Source organism: Anomalospiza imberbis, chromosome 12 (genome assembly GCF_031753505.1).
Source record: "Anomalospiza imberbis isolate Cuckoo-Finch-1a 21T00152 chromosome 12, ASM3175350v1, whole genome shotgun sequence".
In the NCBI taxonomy this organism is placed as follows: Eukaryota; Metazoa; Chordata; class Aves; order Passeriformes; family Viduidae; genus Anomalospiza; species Anomalospiza imberbis.
In genome coordinates this window covers 5,211,089-5,231,506 of record NC_089692.1, presented here as the reverse complement: position 1 = coordinate 5,231,506, position 20,418 = coordinate 5,211,089, and the positions used below count along the sequence as shown (strand labels likewise).

At 41.8% G+C, this 20,418-nt stretch overlaps 1 protein-coding gene across 3 annotated transcripts in view; it reads right to left on the bottom strand.

The window, feature by feature from the left end:
• The window catches only part of LOC137481074 (neural-cadherin-like), a 78,235-nt gene extending 58,349 nt beyond the window's left edge, over nt 1-19,886 (bottom strand). For 2 of the 3 annotated variants that reach the window (XM_068202528.1, XM_068202529.1), the window contains exons 1-4: nt 18,866-19,847; nt 4,884-5,081; nt 3,582-3,807; nt 980-1,184 (exon numbers count right to left, since the gene is read on the bottom strand). In XM_068202528.1, coding sequence (XP_068058629.1) covers nt 980-1,184; nt 3,582-3,807; nt 4,884-5,081; nt 18,866-19,835 — 1,599 coding nt within the window. In that variant the 5' untranslated portion in view covers nt 19,836-19,847. Of the gene's footprint in view, nt 1-979; nt 1,185-3,581; nt 3,808-4,883; nt 5,082-18,865 lie in introns of all 3 variants that reach the window. The other variant, XM_068202527.1, reaches the window with a different exon arrangement.
• Nucleotides 19,887-20,418: the final 532 nt, after the last annotated feature.

Genomic DNA, 20,418 nt, shown 5'->3' with positions numbered 1-20,418 from the left:
GTTAACACTCCCAACAGTAAGGAGTGTGTAAAGGAGCCTTGCTGGTGCTCATGCTGCTGCACCTCATGCAGTTAGTGAAGGCATTCTGCATTACTGAGCACCAGGCAGAGCTGTATTCCATGTGCCTTACAGAGCAGATAGGCATGAACTAGAGCTGCTATCTCAGCTATTGAGGTTGTATCAGTGTAAAGCAGGTACAAGTTAAACTACCTCTAGGCTAAACATATTTGTAAAATCATCTCATAATCCTCTTTTGAGTCATATTTTACTAGTCTTCATCTCGCAGTACACATGGGCCAGCTGAAACTATCAGGCTACAGCCAGTGTTTGTTACACTGGCATACTGCTTCCTGTCTGTGTCCTCACACTTGATCCTAATAATTCTGTCTCCAGCTCCCTATCTTATTTCCTGCAGCAGGAACAAACTCATATAGTATGCTTTTCCTAGTTCAGTGAATCTCTGAATTCAAATAACTGTAATAACTATATTAAGAAATATTTTTGCGGTCAAACAGCTTTCTAAAATACCACAAACCATGACCTTTTAATATCAGTGAATTTTTATTGCTTTCTTGTTTTACGAGTTCACTTTGTGTTCTTGATACAAAACAAGTAATTCTTTGTCCTGCCTTTGTTTTAGAGTGGAATAATCACAAATGTACCTCACACTCGATGAAAGCAGAGTAAGAGAAAACCTCGTGTCTGGCTTGGCCACATCCATTTCCATGTGTTACCAGATAAGGCTTGAGATCTATGATGGGATGGCATACTGATCCCTCAGAAACAGCTTTTAGAGCATCTGCAAGAGTGAAATCCAATCTAAACCACTCCTCAACATCTCCCCATAGACAGAAAGACTTTTGAAATGGACAGCAGAACGGCCATCATGGGGAAATGGAAGCTCCTGGTGAATCTGTCCAGATTCAAAAGGATGAAGGAAAATGGAAATGCACCCAGGCTGCTGGAGAGGAACACCTACCTCAGCAGCAGTGCTGAACTGCTCCTCGTTCTCCTCTGCCCTGACCAAAAGGAGGTACTGGTGGGGGTCACCTTCATAGTCCACACTCCGAGTTAGACTGAGTTCTCCTGTTGCCCCATCAATGCTGAACAGACCCCCAGGATTAGTGAGCAAACTGTAGTTCAGGGATTTCTTCTGATATGACACAGCAGTGACTGTAAGAAAGCTGCATTAAAAGAAATAAAAAGAGAGGACTCAAGGACACAACACAACATTGTGAAAAATGACAAAAGCGATGCGTATCAGAAATGATGGTGCAACCCTGCAGGTCTGCTCAGAGGTATCCTCAGTGAAGTCAGTGACAGCTGTATCTAAACACCAAATTCAAGCATTTTGTTACACAGTGCTTCTATCACCTTGGGGTTAAACAGATAAAGATTCTTGGAAGCAGAACACAGTAAGGATTAAAAATGCAGGAACGGAGGATTTAAATTTTGCTGCAACTGAATTTGCCTACTTCAACTTCCTTCTGTGCTAGTGATGGTTTTCAGGCAGGAAACTAAAAGATAAAGCAAGATGAAAAAGATTTGTTTTAATAACAGCACAATAAGTTTGCTGCAATCATACCATCCTAAAGTTCCAGCAGATAACAGCAAAAGGATAAAAGCCAGGCCCTAATAGCAGTGAGTGTTACAGCTTACACTGGACATATATTGTCAGCTCATCTGACACTATCTTTTTTCCACTGAAGTGCAATGTGTTTAAAGCCTTTAAGAGGAAACACCCAAAATAAGAAGTAAAAGAAGAAATTTAAAACTAAATATTTTTAAAGGATTTAAACCAGAAAACTAATTCTAATTCCACAAGTTTTCTTGTTTTAACATGCAAGTTGCTTAGGAAAAGAAAAAAAACAACCCATCTCCCAGGAGAATACACCAACATGATCCTGTGGCAATTACAGTCAAAAAAACCCACAAACTCCTTTATTCCCCCTTGCATTGTCATGCTGCTGTGTCTCATGTCCCTCTAGTGCACTGCTGAACCAATGGACAACGCTGCTGTAGGTCATTATCTCTCTTCGGTTTTCTCCTCTATTTTCCTGTGCTGAGGTCTCACAGGCAGTTTCAGCCAGTGCATGACTGCATTCCTTCCAACAGGAATTATTTTGCACTCCTTCCAGCTCCCTGCCCTGGCTGCATGTTCAAGCCACCTCTGCTCTCCTGCCAGCACTGAAAATCTCAAGGCCATGCTGGGTGCACATTTAACAGCCCACCTGGAAACTTTTTTTGCCTTTTTTGTCTTTGTACCTCCTTGGCTCAGGCTGCCTCTGCAGCAGTAGCTCATTGGTGTGACAGGCAGACCAAAGGAAAGGAAAGATTTGGTAATGATCCTCTGCTCAGCAGCAGCCTGAAATCAGGCTCTAATTAGGAAATCCTAAACCCAGAAACTCAGTGCATGACAGCAACTCTCTTCTGCTTTGGCAAACCAAAACCACTACACCCGCATGCTTGGGTAATTGGGCCGATTTAAATATGAGAACTTTAGGATTCTAAATGGATTTGCATGGCTATTTCTGGCCAACACATTACAGAAACAACTTTCATTATGTATATTCTTTTCAGATATAATAACCACACAAAATACTTCATTCCTTTTGGATATTACCAAGTCGTTTGATCAACTGGCTAATCTACTATTATCTAAGGTGTGCAAGCCTATTTCTAAAAAAGTTATGAATAATTTTATTTTTAATTCAAAACATTATTGAACCCAAGGCAGTTGGACATTATAGTATTTTGCACTTATTCAATTTCTTTTATGCCTGTGCAATTTAATTTTATTGCAGTTTTGAAGAAAAACCTTGTTATCTACTAATATTTTTTTTTAATCCTACCAGTCCTTAGTTATGTAGACACCGTAAAACCGAATGTTCCACACTAAACATTAGCACCACAGATATTACAATATGAATAACAGTTGAACTGCCACAGAAGGAATACATTGACTGGACAAAAGTATCCTCGATTCAAGTAGAAGAGAAAATATTTGTTGTAAGAGAAAAACAGCTTGCAAAAGAAGGGACTGAGTATTCAGATGGACTTATGCTACTTACATTTTCTGTGGTATTTCAATTGACATGTTTATAGAAAGAATGGATAAATAAAATGGCATCTTCATTTTAGCTCAGTTTGTCATTGTGATGAAGACAGGAAAAAAAAATCTTGGTTTTTTCCAATTTTCACCTGGTGGAGAAGGCACTTCTCCAAATTTGACATGTAAATATGTCAAATTCTTTCACACAGGATACCTTTCTTCATGATGTAACAGTACTGATTTGTATTCTGCATTTTATTTGAAAGTTAAGAAACAATCAACATCTAATCCTTTCGCTATCATTTCAAAAATAAGAAAGCACAACTATTCAATAGCACTTCTCCCTGTAAAAGGGTGACTAAAACAATGTATCACCAAACTCTGTCTGGATCACTCCTATTAAGAGACCTAAATTGCTTCTCACAGTATGTATTTATGATTCACAAACAATACCAAGGCTCTGGGGAGATCAAACAGAAGTCAAAAGCAGGAGCACAACCTCACTGCACTACTGTGAGCTGTTACTTACGGCTCTCCTTGCGGGGTGCTCTCAGGAACATACACAAAGTATGAGATGTTGGTGAACTGTGGTGGTCGAAATCCAGCAATTACAGAAACAGAGGCTGGGGACCCTCTGCTTCCAAGTTTATCTGCTGCTAGTACAGTCAGCAAATACTCCTTGTCCCTCACCAGTGGCAAACCTGTTGTTTTAATCCAGCCAGTGTCCTTCTCAACTTCAAATCTGTCTTCACCACCTGAAAGGAACATGTCCACAAATTGTCATCAGTGAGAACATTTTTATTTGATTAAAATTAGGAGGAGAATACAGTGTCAATTCCCAAGTTGGCTTTGGCTTACGAGCAGCATGTACACTAAGGTTCAAAAGTTTATTTAGAACTTAGAAATCAGTCATTACATTCACCATTCATGACTGCATTTCTAAATTCCATTTCACTCTCTGGACAATTATCATTCTTCTTTATCACAGAATTATAGAATAGTTTGGATTGGAAGGGACCTTAATGTCCATCTCATTCCACTCCCTGCCATGGGCAGGGACACCTCCTATGAGACCAGCTTGCTCCAAACCCTGTCCAACGCGGCCTTGGACACTTCCAGGGATACAGGGGCAGGCACAGCTTCTGTGGCCAACCTGTTGAAGGGTCTCCCCACCCTCACAGGGAGGAATTTCTTCCCAATATCCCACCTAAACCTACTCTCTGTCAGTTTACAGCCATTCCCCCTTGTCCTGTCACTCCAGACCCTTCTGAATAGTCTCCAACTTTCTTTTATCCTCCAAAACTTTGCTGTTGCTTGACCCCAAGTATCCCTTTCCAGAAAATACTCCACTGGAGAGGTATTGTTGCTCCTCATCTGCTCAGATGCTTTTGAACTATTACTAAAGTTTCTTAACTTTACACGAAATATTATCACTGAATTTGTACAAGCTTTGCACACCCCAGACCTTTGAAAGTTTTTTACAAATGAACCAGAAGCATGACTCCCACAAGGGATAGGAACATTAACCCTCCTTTCACCCAACAAACTACTCCTCCACAGACGGTCTCATAAATACAGTCCCCATTGCCACCCCTTCCCAAAGCCTTGGGATTACTGACTGCTCCAGTCCCCATCATCTCCAGGGATATATTTTGGCAAGAACTCAACTTTGCAAAGAAATCTATCCATACATCAATAAAAGCTGATTTTTCTGACACATAGAGCTGAAGGTTTATCAGCCTTTTGCAGGAGGAAGGGAAAATAAAGCTGAGGCTAAAAAAGTCACAATAGTGAGGCATAATACTCAGGGAATGGGAGGGTTAAAATTTACCTTCCAAGAGAAAATATTCTACAGTTCCATGGATCCCTTCATCTGCATCCACAGCAAGCAGCTTGTACACTTCAGTCCCTCCTGCAGCCTCAGGAGAAACCACGGCCAGGAAAGGGAAGGGCTCCATGGCCCACTCAGGGACGTTGTCATTCACATCTGTCACAGTAAGTGACACGTGCACCAGGTACCAATCCTTCCCTAAAGGTCACAGCAAAAGGAAAAAATCATTAGACAGCTACTTCATGGCACCGAGAGTAACAGAAACCTATCAGCACCTGAGTGTGCACTTCCTGCAATACTGCTGGCACATAATCCAGAAAAACCTGGAGTCCGAGGTTCTGGAATGAAGAGCATCTAGGAACAATGTGGGGAAGAAATAACCAGCACAAGCACTGCTGAGCTGAAAGACTGGGGCCACCCTTATCACATTCTTCTGAGATCTCTTCTTAGGAAAAATCACCCATTCTTAAATTTTCTAACTTTAAATTTTTTCTAAAAAGTGTTTTGTTTTTCTGAAGAAAAAAAAAGCATCAAATGTTTTGTTTATGCAAAGTTACAGCAACTCTGAATTTTGAAAGTTAAATACTTGTTGCCAAAAAATTCTAATCTACTCTAAGCAATGATTTGCCTTTAAATAAAGTACTCTGAAATCCTAATATAGTTTTCACTCCTATTTAAGCTGAAATACTATTAAATACATACAATCCAGAAGAACAAACCACCACAATATAGAACTTTAAAATTTTCCAAAAAGCCACAGCATAAGATCCTTAAAAAATGAGGAAAAATTTATTACCTCTTCATTTATTATACTTTTACCATTATTAAATTAACCCATGAAATAGCAGAGCACCTAACAAGCACTAAGTTTCAGCCAGGTATTGCTGAAAAGGTAGCAGAAAGGACACTTGAGACACTGATGGAGCAAAGGGGTTTTTTTGTAAACTGATAATTATCAGTAATATCAGGGAGCACAGTATGAATAAAACTTGGGCCTGTGGGCCAGTCTGGCTTCCAGCAGCACTGGACCTGTACATAGTTCTGGACAGAAGCCAAGCTGAAGTTCCTGCAGGCTGTATTCATTGCCTCTGGCTCCAGAAAGGTGAGCCCTGTGTGGCACCAAAGGCAGCACAACTGCACTGTGCTCCAGCCTGGAATGTGGCCCAGGCCAAAACAGCCACCTACACTCACAGCATCACTTAGCCACAAGCTTAATAATGGATGTGAAGTCAGAATTTTTAATGTTGATGGTGTTAATACTTGATTTCAGTGTTGATTTATTATTTATACATACATGAAAACATACAGACAAGCATTTATTTTCCAAACAGCTCTACAGCAATTGAAACAACATGCAAAAAGGAACATCTAAAACTACCAGTTTTAATTTAAATCTAATTAATAACACAAAGACCTTAGTATTTAAGTATATATTGAAGTAGAAAGTGCTGCCAAAATCTCTAATCTTGTAGACAGTGTTATGTTGCTAAGGAAGCCTGTTCTCCCAGGAAGTTCACTTAGGCTGAACTGCTGTGCTCATTCTCCCTCTCCACTGCAGCTTGACATCCCTCGACAAAAAACATCCCTACTCCAACTAAAATCTGTTCCTTTGTGCGAGGTGTGCATTTACAGACGTTCTCCCTTCACTCCCACAGAAGCACCACCTCCTGCAGCTTCAGCTTTCCATACTCAGAAGCTCCTGTCTGCTGGCACATGGCAGGTTTAGCACAGCACATCAGAATCTGTCAGCTGTGAACAACCAGTTTGTGGGCTGTTGTGAAGAAAACTCCTTGGTGCTGTGACCAGCAAAGTCAAACAGAAGTTTCTTAGTTTAGATTCCTGAGACTTAATCCATCATGACCTTTGAGTACATTTTATTTTTACCCAGAAAATTATCTTAACCGAAAAAATCAGCAGTCACCCAGGATAATCACTGAGGGTCTCTTGAGTTCACCTTGTAAAACTGTATTAATTAATCTGCATTTTAAACCTGTGAGTACATGGCCTTATTTTGTTTCTCTAAAGAGCAACAAAAAGTGTATTGACAGTAACTTGTTAAATCCAAATTAATTTCTTTGTAATTAATCCCTGTACCTAGAATCTAATGTTCCACGGAATATCAGTTTTACAGTAACACATATGAAAAATCAGTGCCTACAGCAGAACTCAGTATCTAATTTACCAAACAGTAAATTACACAAGTGATCAGTTTCCTGAAAAAGAGCCTGTTTTGGGTTTGCCCATTAAACATGCCTTGCACCACTGTAGAACATGGATACATGCAACCTATGATCTGATATTTTCATGGCAAAATTCCCAGTTACCATGTACATCCAAGTCTTACAAAGCCTTCCTGACTGTGAGACCCCCTGTGTGTTGTGTATTACTGCACCTCTGCAGATAGAAGTGTTGGGAGGCCCAGTGTAAAGATGCTCAATTCAGCTTCTGTAGACAGATGTTCTTTAAAACAGTGCCTGTGAAGCCAGAGTTTCCACAGGCAAACTCAAACTGCCTCACCACAAAACACAGCTGGCACTGAGGTGAGAGCACAGTTGCCTGCTCTGCTGTTGCAGTCCCTTGTAGTCACCCAGGTGTCATTCCCTTCAGCATTCAGACAGACTCTGAAAGCAGCTGCTTTGCTTTCTCCCGTGTGTAGCACAAAAAAAAAAAAAAGCCACAGAAAGCTGAAAAACCTTTAAAAACCCCAAATATGTCAAAAGCAGCAACATGTATATTACTTCTCACTACTATGCTAAATAGTACCAGACGTGTTTTAAATAGATGTGTTCTCATGTCAGAATGTGTGTCCCAAAAGCCCCAGGTCAGCCAGTCCAAGACACCTGAAGAAAATGCAGAGGAGGGAACGTGCTGGACATTGATCCAAGGTTAAAATACACCACAGCAGCACACACCAGGGTGAGCTCTAAATAAGTGCCAAACACAACCAGTGACTGCTTGAAGACTCCTAAGATTTTAATTAAAAGGTGTCCAAATAGAGTAGTAGCAAAAGGGAGAAGTTAATGCCAAAGTTGCCTGTCTCTTCTCAGAAGAACAGGTCTGGTGGAAGCTGCCCCAAGTTTGTAAACACCCCTATTAGCCTAGTTTGCCTGGGCATACTGTGGGCTTAAAGTAGCAGCACTAAATTAGAAGCTGGGTTAAGAACCTTTGAAAATCTGCTCCTATAATAGCAAGACCTATTGAGGATTTGAATTCTACCTTGGTAACCCTGCTAGGAGTAGAAAGGTTACTGATATTTGTCTCTTGGTGTCTGGAAATCACTCTCCTAATCAACCCCTGAACTCATTCTGGTTCAAGTCCTGCTAGAGTTCCTAACATACATGTATTATGTATTCCTCTGTCAAAAAGTCCCAAATTAAGAATAATTCATTTTTACTGAAGTAGTAATAAATATGGTCACAAATCCCACTTTCATCACTCAGCCAATGCCAATTCACTGAAAATTAATATGCTGTTACTTAGAACATACTTGTAATTGAGAAACAGTTGCAAGTAAGAAAACTGTGCAAAAGTGCATAAGGACCAAGCTTAATCCTCACATGCTCTAGCAAACTTTATTGCTCAAAAACTCAAAGGGCACATTCCTCCAGGTACTTGTATTTTAGCATTTAAGAGACCTTAGTGTCATTCTGACATCTTGGCAAGACCAAAGCTTTCAGCAATATGTTGGTTACTTCTGAAACTTGTGAATAACCTTAAGAATTTTGTTAGGACAGTCAGCAGGAACTGCAGTGCAGGTAATGGAAGAGAGAGCATTTAAATGCCTCTCTTGATCAGCATCCATTTCCACTGCATATGACTCTACAGATCTTATTGGTATATTATCTTCCTCCATCAACCCCAGACAATCTGATTCCTAAGAAAAAATGCTGAATAAATCATCATGATTTCCCTGATAAAGGCAGTCTGGAGGAAAATGACTGCAAGTAAGTTTTCCCTTGACTGCATACCATATATCAAAGGAAAAACTACAGCAGAAATACCAACCAGGACTGGAGTTCTCTGCAGAGACCTACAAATGTGACCTGACAACTTGTGGAAACACCATCAGGGTGTCCAGCGAAGCATGACTGGACAAGGGCTTGCCAGAGGACAACGAATGTGATGAAGAGACTGACAGCAACAATAATGTCTGTGTAATATGTGGATGTCTAGGAGGACAGTGCATTAAGGATTTCAAAGAACATGTTCCTGAACATGATTTTTTTTAAGCATAACTCCACATTCTAATCAGCACAGCAAGTATTTCCAAGTTTTTGCTTGAATGTAATTACCACGACACACACAAAAGGCAGTCTCTGGTATTCTGTAACTGACACAGCTGCTTGCCTGCAGAGCAGACCTTAAACCAGATTTTCAACTCATTTCAAATAAGGTACATAAAATTAAATTTCTCCCTTATTTACGAATTTTTTTTTGTGCTTTAAGGCAGTGCAGATGGATAGAAATTTTAGAAATATATACTTCCCTATAGTTCAGGTGTCTCAATGCCTCTGTCCATCAAAACATTCCCTATATGTACCTTACAGATATATTAATTATATATGTACATCAGTAGATAAATAGTAAGAGTACGTGATCATGAATCTGCATTCATATGTTATGATTAATAGTAGTTTATTAGTAGTATATGTGCAGCAATATTGCTACATTATAGAAGAAAATAATATGTTACAATTCCACTCAAATCTTAGCAGAAACAGCTTAAAACTGATAATCCTCTGTGGATCTGGGTTAAGTCCTACAAACACACAGAGAGGTTCTACTGAAATTATCTGTCCCCAATCCCAGGCCCTGACAAGCAGTGGAGATACCTGCCACTACATCCAGCAGTGCAAGTCACCACTGCTGAGACCCTAAGTCAGGAGTCTGACCCAGGCTTCATTTTCTAAAAAGAATTTTTAAACTGTTGTGTAACACAACAGCAATTACAAATGTCTCAATATTAAATGCTAGCTGTTTGACTTTCAAGCCAGGCACACCATAGATATCTTACACAATGTCATCCATTCAAAAGAAATCCTACTCAAAGGATGGTTCTGCTAATTAGATTGTTGGCGCACACACAGATTTTGCATTTGACAGATTTTCTTCCCTAGTTTCAGACAAAAGAAAAATTTAAATTACTTTCTCACAGATATTGAGCAAGAGGAGATAAAACACAAAATGGCCCTTGCTGATCATGAACATGACAGTAACATAACACTGGAATATCTTATATCAAAAATGAGTATTTTTAAAAGACACAGAGAAAATAATACTTCCTATTCAAAAGGGTAAAACCATATTTTTATTTAATCACAAAGTATCTTTCCTCTTATTTTTCTTCAGCATGGCAACAAGTTCTATAAACAGATTGCTTTTCCCACGTATTTGCAAACACCACTTATTTGCCCCTCGCAATATCAAATCTAAGCCCCCTCCACAGCTCTCTTTTCAATTTATACAGAAAACTAGAACTAAAATTATAAACTCTAGTCCAGAGGTTTTTCCTACTTTAGCTGCTTAATTCCCTATTAGAGTCAATTCGTGTATCATCAAAAATCCTTCTTAGGGCAGCTCATCCTGAAGTCTGTTTTTTTTCCTCTCTGATATTCCCTTCCAGTTGGATTTACTTCCTTTTAACTTAATATTACTGACAAAATCTGTAGCACTGAAATTCATTCCCTATCACCAAAATCAATCTTCATAATCCACTGCTGAAACCTCATCATAGGTACCTATCTATAATTGCTTATTTTTCATGCCTATCTGTGGTTGAAAACTGATAAACAGAAGGATTTATTACACTGCCTTGCTCTGAAATCCAACCACATTAGGTAAGGTAACACACTAGCTGGCCACGTTTCTGCTCACAGGAAATATATGATATGTCATCACTCATCATTTTCATCCCTTGGAGGAAAAAAAAAAAGAAAAACTAACAAAAAATTAAGTAACTTGCTGGGAAGTTTAATCATAGTAAAAATGGAAATAAATGGCAATGAGTCAGTAAAAAAAATAGGGAAAGTCTCTAAAACATTTAAACAGCAATAACAACCAAACAAAACTGGGAAAAGCCTTAATACTCATATACTATGAAGACTGGGTTACACTTCCCACATCAAATTTAAGATACACAGAGGAATTTAGGAAGGGAAAGCCCTCTCAAAATTGCGAACGTCCTGGGACTGAAAATTACAAAAAGCAACCAGGTATCTTGATGGGATAATGGTTTCCTTCTGCTATAGGTTTTTACAGCTTTACTGAATCCAGGCTTATTTGAAGAATCTCTTCTATGATATTCACCATCAGTTTTTTCGGGAAGGGATTTTAACATAGTAACATGAACCAGTTGCTCCAACCTGCTATTGCAGCTGGTTATACAGGTTCATTGGATTGCAGAGAGATAGTGCAAACTGATACATCCTGTCATTTCAGACAGCAACTAGAAAAAAATATTCCCCCACCTACCAATAAAGTTACACCAAAGGTGGCAGGAAGAAGGCAAAGGATTTAATACTTAATCATTCAGTTAACAGCAACTTCTGAAGGCAACTCTGGTTAAACCAAGCCTTGAAAATCATGCCTGCTGAAACAGTCTGACTGCAGTTTCAAATACTGTAGGTCAGAGCTGCCTCTAAACCCATCTCTTTTCACCATGTCATTTTAAAAGATGCTGTCAATCTGTGAAATCCAACATATTCTCAGACTTCTGATTGCATTAGGATTATATGACTGTCTTTTCTCTCAAAAATCCAATGGATAATTCTATAAGACAAGACTTGGAAATAAAATCCTTTTATTCATGAAAAATGTAGGCTTCTCTGCATTAGTGTAATTGATAAAACTGACAATTCCCAACATTCTGATTTTTAAAAATCTGACAATAGACACTATGCAGTTGACTGAACATGTCTCTGCAATTGGGGACAAACATTATACATTCCTTGAATGTTCTGAGGGAAGAGGTATTATATTATCATGATTAAACCACAATGGGCGAGAAGCTAGGCTGCTCCTGGCATTTTCAGGTCATTACAGTTTACTTTTAAAAGGAGATTATGAGAGTGTTAAAAGTCTTGCAAGTCTTAAGGTTACTATTGCTATTACATAGTGCCCTAAATCCATCAGCAAATTAAGTATTCAAGCTGGTATTTTTCTTTATGGCTTGTGGGTTTTTTAGGTTGCTCCCACTTTTTACCCTAAATAGACAAATGTTTTTTGAAAACCTGGGGTTTTTTTTGGGTTACTCCAAGTTAAATGTTTGGAGTTGGATGACAGGATAACGAAGTTTTGAAAGCTCTCTCCAAATATCATACTTTGCTATTTTAAAACCTCAATTATATGTCTTCATGTAAAATACCTAGTGAGTATAGAGTTTGAGAAGATACATTTTCAGAAAAAAAAAATCTTAATGCCCTAAGCCTCTAGCTGCAATCAGGAGAAATCTCTTTTACCGTATTCATACCATAAGATAAAAGCTATTGGTTATTGTACCCAGTCCTACTGTATATCCTTCAAAAAATAGGACAATTATGCACAAACATTTCTCTACTGTCATTTCTGAAAATTCCTGAGGTACATGATGGGCTACTTTTAAGTACAGTAGTTTGCTCATTCATAAAACATTAACCTTCTAAAGAGATAACTTTGATGGGCTCAAGCTGGGGACAGCCCATGTTCTCTCCTAATATGCCTCATCTTTTTTGCAGACAGAATAATGACAGCCTGGAATGTCTCTGCTCCTTCCCATCATACAGCTTTTAAAATAGAAGTTAAAGCAAACCAGAAAACAAAATAAGGAGAGCATCAGATGTGCTCAATGATCATGACAGAAAGGAAATTAGCATAAATAACCAATTAAAAGACATTACGGTGATCACCATGTTATCAGGGACTTCCAGTGTGGCATCAGTCTTCTGAGGGTGGCAGTCAGGGAAACCAAGCATGGCCAGATGTGAAATAATGACTGCAAATTAATAATCACAACAGACATCCTTAAATAACAAAACACATGTCTTAATGAATTACTATTGATTGCCAAAAAGCATTATCATAAATAGAGATCTTGGCTAAAGCAGGAGCAGCTACTGTACCACTGTAAGATGGGAAGTTCTCATGAAATTTTTCTTAGAATTTCTTGGGGAAATCCAGCTTGTTTTTCGGTAGTCTTCCCTGTGCAAGGAGGGGAAAAAAAAAAGAAAAAGAAAAGGTAAAAATGCCACCACAATCAGGAGCCTCACCAGAGAGGCTGCTGTATGTCCTGGGATCATTGTGGAACCCTAGAATGATTTGGGTTGGAAAGGACCTTAGAGCTCATCTCATTCCACTAGACCAGGCTGCTCCAGGCCTCAGCCAACCTGGCCTGAATGTTCTATAATTTATTAGTTCTATCAAATTGGCAAATTTGTGCTGAAATTTAGTTAGATTTTGAGAACAAGAGAAGTTCATTTCTTTTGTAGAAGATGAATGTTTGAGATGATAAACAGCCAGAAGATCTAAACAGTTTTGGTGTTCAAGTCATAGCAGTCTCGGAAAGATATTTTTAATCTGACTGCTTGGAATAGAAAGCAGAAAATTTCAAAATATTCAGACTGATCAAACATCAAGATGGTGCTCCACAGTTTCCTCAGACATTCCTTTCTGCCATAAATCAGTAACATTCCAAGTCTGTAAACACCCATAGCTGTCCTGAATGCACACAGAACACCCATTTTTTTAAACTTAAGTGCATGAAACCCACTGCTGTTTAATGAAACCCATCTGCTGTTTAACAGATGATGATTTCAACTTAAGCTCAGCTTGAAGTGTAACTGCTGACAGCTGTAATTCATGAAAGAGGTAATAAGAAATGTAAAAGGCAAAACATCACCCAGAAGCTACTTAATTCTTAGGGATGATCCCCCCAGAATCAATACAGCTAGTAAGGGACTAAGGCCTCAGATAAAATTAAAACAGATGATCCTTGACTTCCAAGCACAAAATCCTTCAAGGTGAAAATATTACTAAAATTGGGATCTCCACTCTCTATATTGATTTAAACAGGATAAATATACTTAAAATACAAGTGATGCTGTTAACTGTTGGAAGGCATGTCAAACATCACTCTCAGTGAATCCCCTGATGAGAAAAAATGAATGACAGCAGATTACAAAGCTAATGCCCATGGATCAAGTAAGGTCAAGGGAGCTTGAGACAGCAGGATTAGAGAGGTGGGCTCTTTAATGCACTTCCCCCAAGCACTAATGGAATAATAATGGCTCCTTCTCAAATTAAATGCTACCCCATGTTGAAATATTAAAGTGTATGACAGTGTAAGAAATTTTACCTTCTGCTCACTGGGTAAAAACCTAAAATAGCATTATGCTTTTGCAAAGAATAAAGTGTGTCACAATTAATTGAATGGGATAAAATCCTGAAATGCCACAAAAAAAAAACATGTGAGCATAGCCATCAGTCCTTCCAGGCAAGGTTGACTGAAGAATATAACCCAGGGCTGAGTGATCAGTGGGGTCACCAGAGGAAACTCCTCCTCAAGGACCATGTGCCAAAAAACATGTTAAGCCCTGAAATTCTGGCATTCTCTTTAGCATTTCATGGCACAAACTAATGCATAGGGTTTTCCTGGTGTTTCCCTTTGGTTTGGAGTTGTAAAGTTTGTGTTTTGCTTTATTTTCTTTTGGATAAAATGTTTGCTAATTATGAAAAACAAAGATTGCCAGGCCATTCTTCAATTTCAAGTGTTTTCAGCTCTCAAGATTGATTTTTCTGTCCAGTGTCAAGACAGAACCTCACAGCACCTTCCAGTATCTGAAGGAGCCTGCAAGGAAACCAGAGGGACACCTTTTGTCAGGAATTACAGTGACAAGAAAAGGAGTCATGGGTACAAATTGAAAGAGGGGAAATTTAGGTTAGGATGTTAGGAAGAAATCTTTTACTGTGAAGATGGTGAGAGACTGGAACTGGTGTCTCAGGGAGGTTGTGGATGATCCCAGTCTGGCAGTGCCCAAGTGCAGGCTGGATAAGAGCTCACCTGAAGCTGAAATACCAACCAAGGCATAATGTCCTCTCTTGTCCAGGTCCTGAAACTCCTCCACAGGCACATGAGAACCCATTCCATTAAAAAAAAAAAAATCCATTCCATTAAAAAAAGCACTCAGCATTGCAGGTCCGGATTTTTTTGTTGCTACTTTCTACTGACTAATTACTGCCTCCAGAACAAAAAAAAAACCACCTATGATAAAACTAAGCCTACAAAGTATCAAAAAGCAAGACATATACACAATGAATAAACAGAACTAGTAACATAGTACTTCTTCTACAGATTGCAGTTAATTTTACTGTTGCAGTCAAATAGACCAAATTGTTATTTCAAAGCATAAAAAAAGGATTTTTTTCAGGCATCTACATTAAAATAAAACCATGACATTGATAACCAAAATATGTTTGGTCACAAAGCAACCACAGCATGTAGTGCCCTGGTAATGATAATAATTAGTGATTTGTGCACATCACTAATAAAAATCTTAGAGTTCAACTGCAGCTTTGCCAAAAAATCTCTACCCTGAATGCTGAAAAGTTCTTCATACTGCAAAAGCCCCCCAAATCTACCCCTGACACAGGCAAACATACACCAGCACAAAGCCTGTGGTCTACCAAGAAATACTCCAGGCAGTGATGAGGGAGTCAGTGTGTTACACTGGTAAGTACTTGCCAGGCCAAGTGGAGTGAGCTCCCTTAACTCATACCTTCAACAAAATGCAACTCAGAGAGAGAAAACCCTTCCTTGTCATCAACAGGTGGGAAATATCTGGATACTGAGATACTAAAGGTCTGGTTGCATCTGGAACACCAACCCTACACACACTGCTGTGCTGATTAAGGAAGTAAACAGAAAAATATTCCAAATTCTATTTTAGCAAAAGGGGGAAAATAAACAAACATATAGCCTGTTACATGCCACTTGAAGAAAAGGTAATTCAGGCAAAGGACATCTCCTGCACAGTCCCATTTATGAACCAAAGAGTGGGGGCTGTCACAAACCAGGAAGAAACTGCTCAATGTTGCTTTATTACCATATACCCATCTTCTTGCTACTATTTTGAGAATGCTCTATCAGACAAAAAATAAAATCAGTTATTGTGCCCAGAGATGCATTAGGATCACTTGTGGCACAATGCTTTTAAGCACTTTTTACTGCTCTAGGTAATGAAGTGCACATTACAAATAAATCACAATAAACTACACTGAAAAGATAAAGGAAAGGAGGGTAGACTTTATATGCTAAAGTATTTAAACATCTTGTCTTATCCTCAACATCACTGCCTGGGTTGAAGAAGAGAATAATGACAGAATTAATTATTGGCTCATTTTCAGTTCACAGCTACCAGGCAGCAAGAAGAGTAGAAAGTAAAAATAAAAAAAATATTGAAGAAATTAATACAACTTTATACCACTTGAAAATAAATAGACACCTGATATCATAAGCTCTAATGCTAGAAATCCACTGAAATGCTACTGAAATGTTTATGGTTATGTGTAATGTAAAATAAGTGACCACAAATGTTAAAAGCAAAGTAAGTAAACTGGAGAAAGAATCTGAACTTGCACTTTTATTCACAACAAAATTCAGTGTAGCCATCTCCACACTTTAATTCATCCTGAAAGTTCACTTCTGTAAATACTGTGTTTTCTCCTGGAGCTTTTGCAATATTCTGCACCTATTTCAGACTAAGCAAAACACACAGTTCTGCTAGGTATCTTTCTCCTATCCCTTCCTTTTGGTTTTCTTTTTTCAGATTACTGCAGTTTGGACTGTGAGTAAGCAGAGAGACAAAACTTTCTAAATCTGTTTCAAAGTATTATGTTAAATGTATTTTAACTCCTATAAAAGGAGTACGAAAGCATTCTGCAACTTGAAAGAGTTTTGAAAGTGCAAAGTCATTATTAACATTTAACTGATGAAAACAATAGTATTAAGATGTATTTTGAATTTGGTCTCCTTTAAACCAAGAAACTTAAAATCACCACTACCTAAAGTATGGCATTTGGACTGTACACAATTAATTGCTTTCTACCTAATCTCAGAGTCAGAACTTAGTCCTACATATTTCTTAGAGATTTTTCTCTTATTACTACATACTACCAGCAGTAATACATTAGGCTAGTGGAAAATGCTCCAAACTACTTAGTGAAACTACATGACGGTAAAAAAAATCCATGAAATTAAGTTAAAACTTGTTTCAGATTTTTTTAAACTGCATTAGCAAGCATTGCCTTGGAAGTGAAATCTCGGGCACGACAGAATGACAAGCTTTGTTCCAGGCGATCTTAGATTTCTCTACTCAGACTAGGTAAGGGAAAAAACGAGCACAAAGGTGAGACCAGCAGTAACCCGGGGCAAGGTTAGCTACCGCTTCTCTAACAACATCTTCTTGATCCCGACAGAGGGAACTGACACCAGCAAAGGGCTGGAACTTGGGCTGCGTGACTGGGTGAACACCCCAGCAGCACACTCGGATTGACCCGAGGGGTTCTGTCACTGCCTCGGAGCAGTGACATTCCCCTCGGCAGGCAGCCTTGCTCAAGACTGACTAGCGGGGGTAGGACACACAAAGCGCTGCGTTTTGGAAATTGGTCTGTCAAGCTCTTGGTCTGCAGCCAAAGCTCAGGCTGGAACACAGCACAAAGCCAGTGCGAGTGACTGACACCAACACGCGATAGCGACAGGCGCGACAAAACCCCAGAGAGAACGAGAGGAGGATCTGAGCGCTGCTCCTCGGGACCCGGGCGAAAGGAGCCGCTGCTGTAGTCTTGCTTCACAGGGGGAAGTATCCGTGTCACCGAAACTGTCTGCGCTAATTAGAGCCCTGCAGGCACCCTCGGGGATTGCGCAGACACCGAGGAATAAGCTGCCTCTCTCTCCTGTGGGCTGCCCCTCAGTCACAAAGCAGGCGAGATAAGGGAGAGGAATCGCGTGGGAAGCTTTTCATCTCTCCCGCCTGCGCTGCTCTGTGGCTGAGGGAAATCACCCTGAGCAGCTGCTCTGCTGAGCAGTTAATCGTTTTCACAACCACTGGAAGCCTCACCACGCCAAACCCTTCCCGAACCCTCCCAAGATGAAATCAGGCCAACCAACTCATGTCTTCTGATAAGATTTTCTCCAGAATACTCATTCTGGGCAATCTCTGCAACCTCGTTACAATCACAAGTAACATAAATTTTTTAAAAGTGACATGGTGAATGGGCAGAGATATCCACCATCCATAAGTTTAAAATATGCTTAAACTAATTTGTATTTTCATAGGTGAAAAACAGTAACCAAGATGGCAATTAAAAAGGAAAAGAGAACTTTAAAAATCAGTATGTGTAACCAGTAAATGAAATTAGCTATTCCATTTAACTAAAGTAAGAGCTTGTGAAAAATGATAATTTAAGTCACAGACGTGCCATTTCAATGGTGTATATTGAACTCCTGAGATATTTTTTAAAAAGAACAGCCACCTAAACACAAGGGCTCCAGTCCTGCAAAACCCCACATCATGCTTTTGAGTCAAACACACTCGACTTTAATAATGACTCAAAACTCAATGCCTTCAGCTGCATGCTGAATTAGGCACTTACAGGAGAAGCGCTATAGAGAATATTTTAATAGCAAACACCTGTGCTGTGCCTCAACCACTCACCAACAACTAAGAATTCTAACCAGTGAAACACTTAAATTCTGCTAAATGCCTTACTGCTCCAAGCATTTTCACACAGCTGTACAGTCCACTTTTCCTAAGCTACATAGTGCCTCTTCTCACTTCCAGTGTTTTTAATGCTAACAGTTTACAGATTTAAAAGACCAAACGTACACTCCACAAAACTGCATATGACACCTGATGCTAAACCACCAGGTGCTTGTTGTCACCTGGAGACAAACTGTCCTCGGACTCCTTGATGGGACGACTACTTGCTGTAAGACTCTGCCTAACACCCACCTCGGCGCTCCTGGACGCGGACGACGAGCTCCCAGGCGGCCACCGCTTCCCTGTCCAGGGCCGCGCGCAGCGTCACCTCGCCGCTCTCTCGCTCCACGCTCACCGGCGACTCCTCGCCGGGCGGCGACAGCAGCTCGAACCACGCGGAGGCGAAGCGCGCGGGGGCCAGGGTGGCCAGGCGGGTGCCCGGGCGGGCGTCCTCGGGCAGCGCCAGCGCCAGGGGCGCGGCGGGCGGCAGCGCGGCCCGGCGGCGGCGGGGCGGCGGCGGCGGGAGGCGCTTGGGCTGCGGCAGCACCTCCAGCTCCAGGGGCTCGCTGAGCAGCGCGGGCCGGCCGCGGTCCCGCGCGTAGAGGCGCAGCGGGATGGGAGCGCGCAGGTGGAGCAGGGAGCTCACCAGCACCACGCGTCCGCTGCGCGGTACCACGAAGAAGTGCGCGCTGCGCGGGAGGGCGAAGTAGCGCAGCTCCGCGTTGGCGCCCGCGTCCGCGTCCTCGGCCCGCGCCTGCCACACCTGGGACTTGAGCGCCAGCGTCTCCTCCACGCGGAGCTGCGCGGAGCCGGGCCCCACGAAGCGCGGCGCGTTGTCGTTGTCGTCCAGGACGCGCACGGTGAGCGCGGCCAGCTCCGCGGGCGCGGCGCCCTGGGGCGCGCAGCGCTTGCAGCACAGCCCCAGGCGGAGCGAGTACAGCGCCCGCGCCTCGCGGTCCAGCGGGCGGCGGGTGCGCAGCCACACGCGGGCCGTGCGCGCGTCCAGCGACACCTGGAAGTGCGAGTGTCCCTCGCCCAGCAGCTGCAGGTGCCAGCGGCGCCCCTGCACCTTAGCGCACCAGGGCTCGGGCCCCAGCCGCGTCAGGGGGATGCTGAGCCCGCGCACCCGCGTGCCCGCCGGCCGGTTCTCTGCGACGTGGCCGTCGAACGAGGGTGTCCTGCGCGGGGCGGCGCGGGCGGCGGCCAGAGCCCAGCACAGCATCAGGCAGCCGGCGGCGCGCCGGGCTCCGCACCGGGCTCCGCGGGGGCCCATGCCGGCTGCGAGCGGCGGCGGCTGCGGGAGGGTGTGCGGCGCTCCCCGCGCCGCCCGGCCCTGCCCGCCGCTCCCCGCAGTGGGCGGGCGGGGAGGGGCCGGGGCCGCCCCCGCCCTGCCTTCCCCCGGTCCGGAGCACGCGGAGCGAACCGTCCCGTGCGCCTGCTGTAGGATGTCCCCGCCGGGCGAGCTGCCCAAATGATCCTGCTGATGTAGCAACCTGCCGCTCGCTTTTCCTCCTCCGGCAGCCGAGTTCTGCATGCACGCACCGCGAGCATCAGAGCACAGGTGATGCCCTGCAGTCTGTCACATGTCAGGCAGGCTCTCCCAGCACTCCGGTGTCCCCTGAAAACTTTTAATTGTTGATTTCTAGACAGCTACCTAATCTAAAATGCCAGTTTTGCTCTCAGCGTGTACGTGAGCACTGTCTCAGACCTAAAGTCACATCTTTAGTCATAATTAATCAGCTCCCTTATATCTCCCGATTTGTGAAGGTAAAAAAATTCTTGATGATATGTAGCTTGAATAAAGA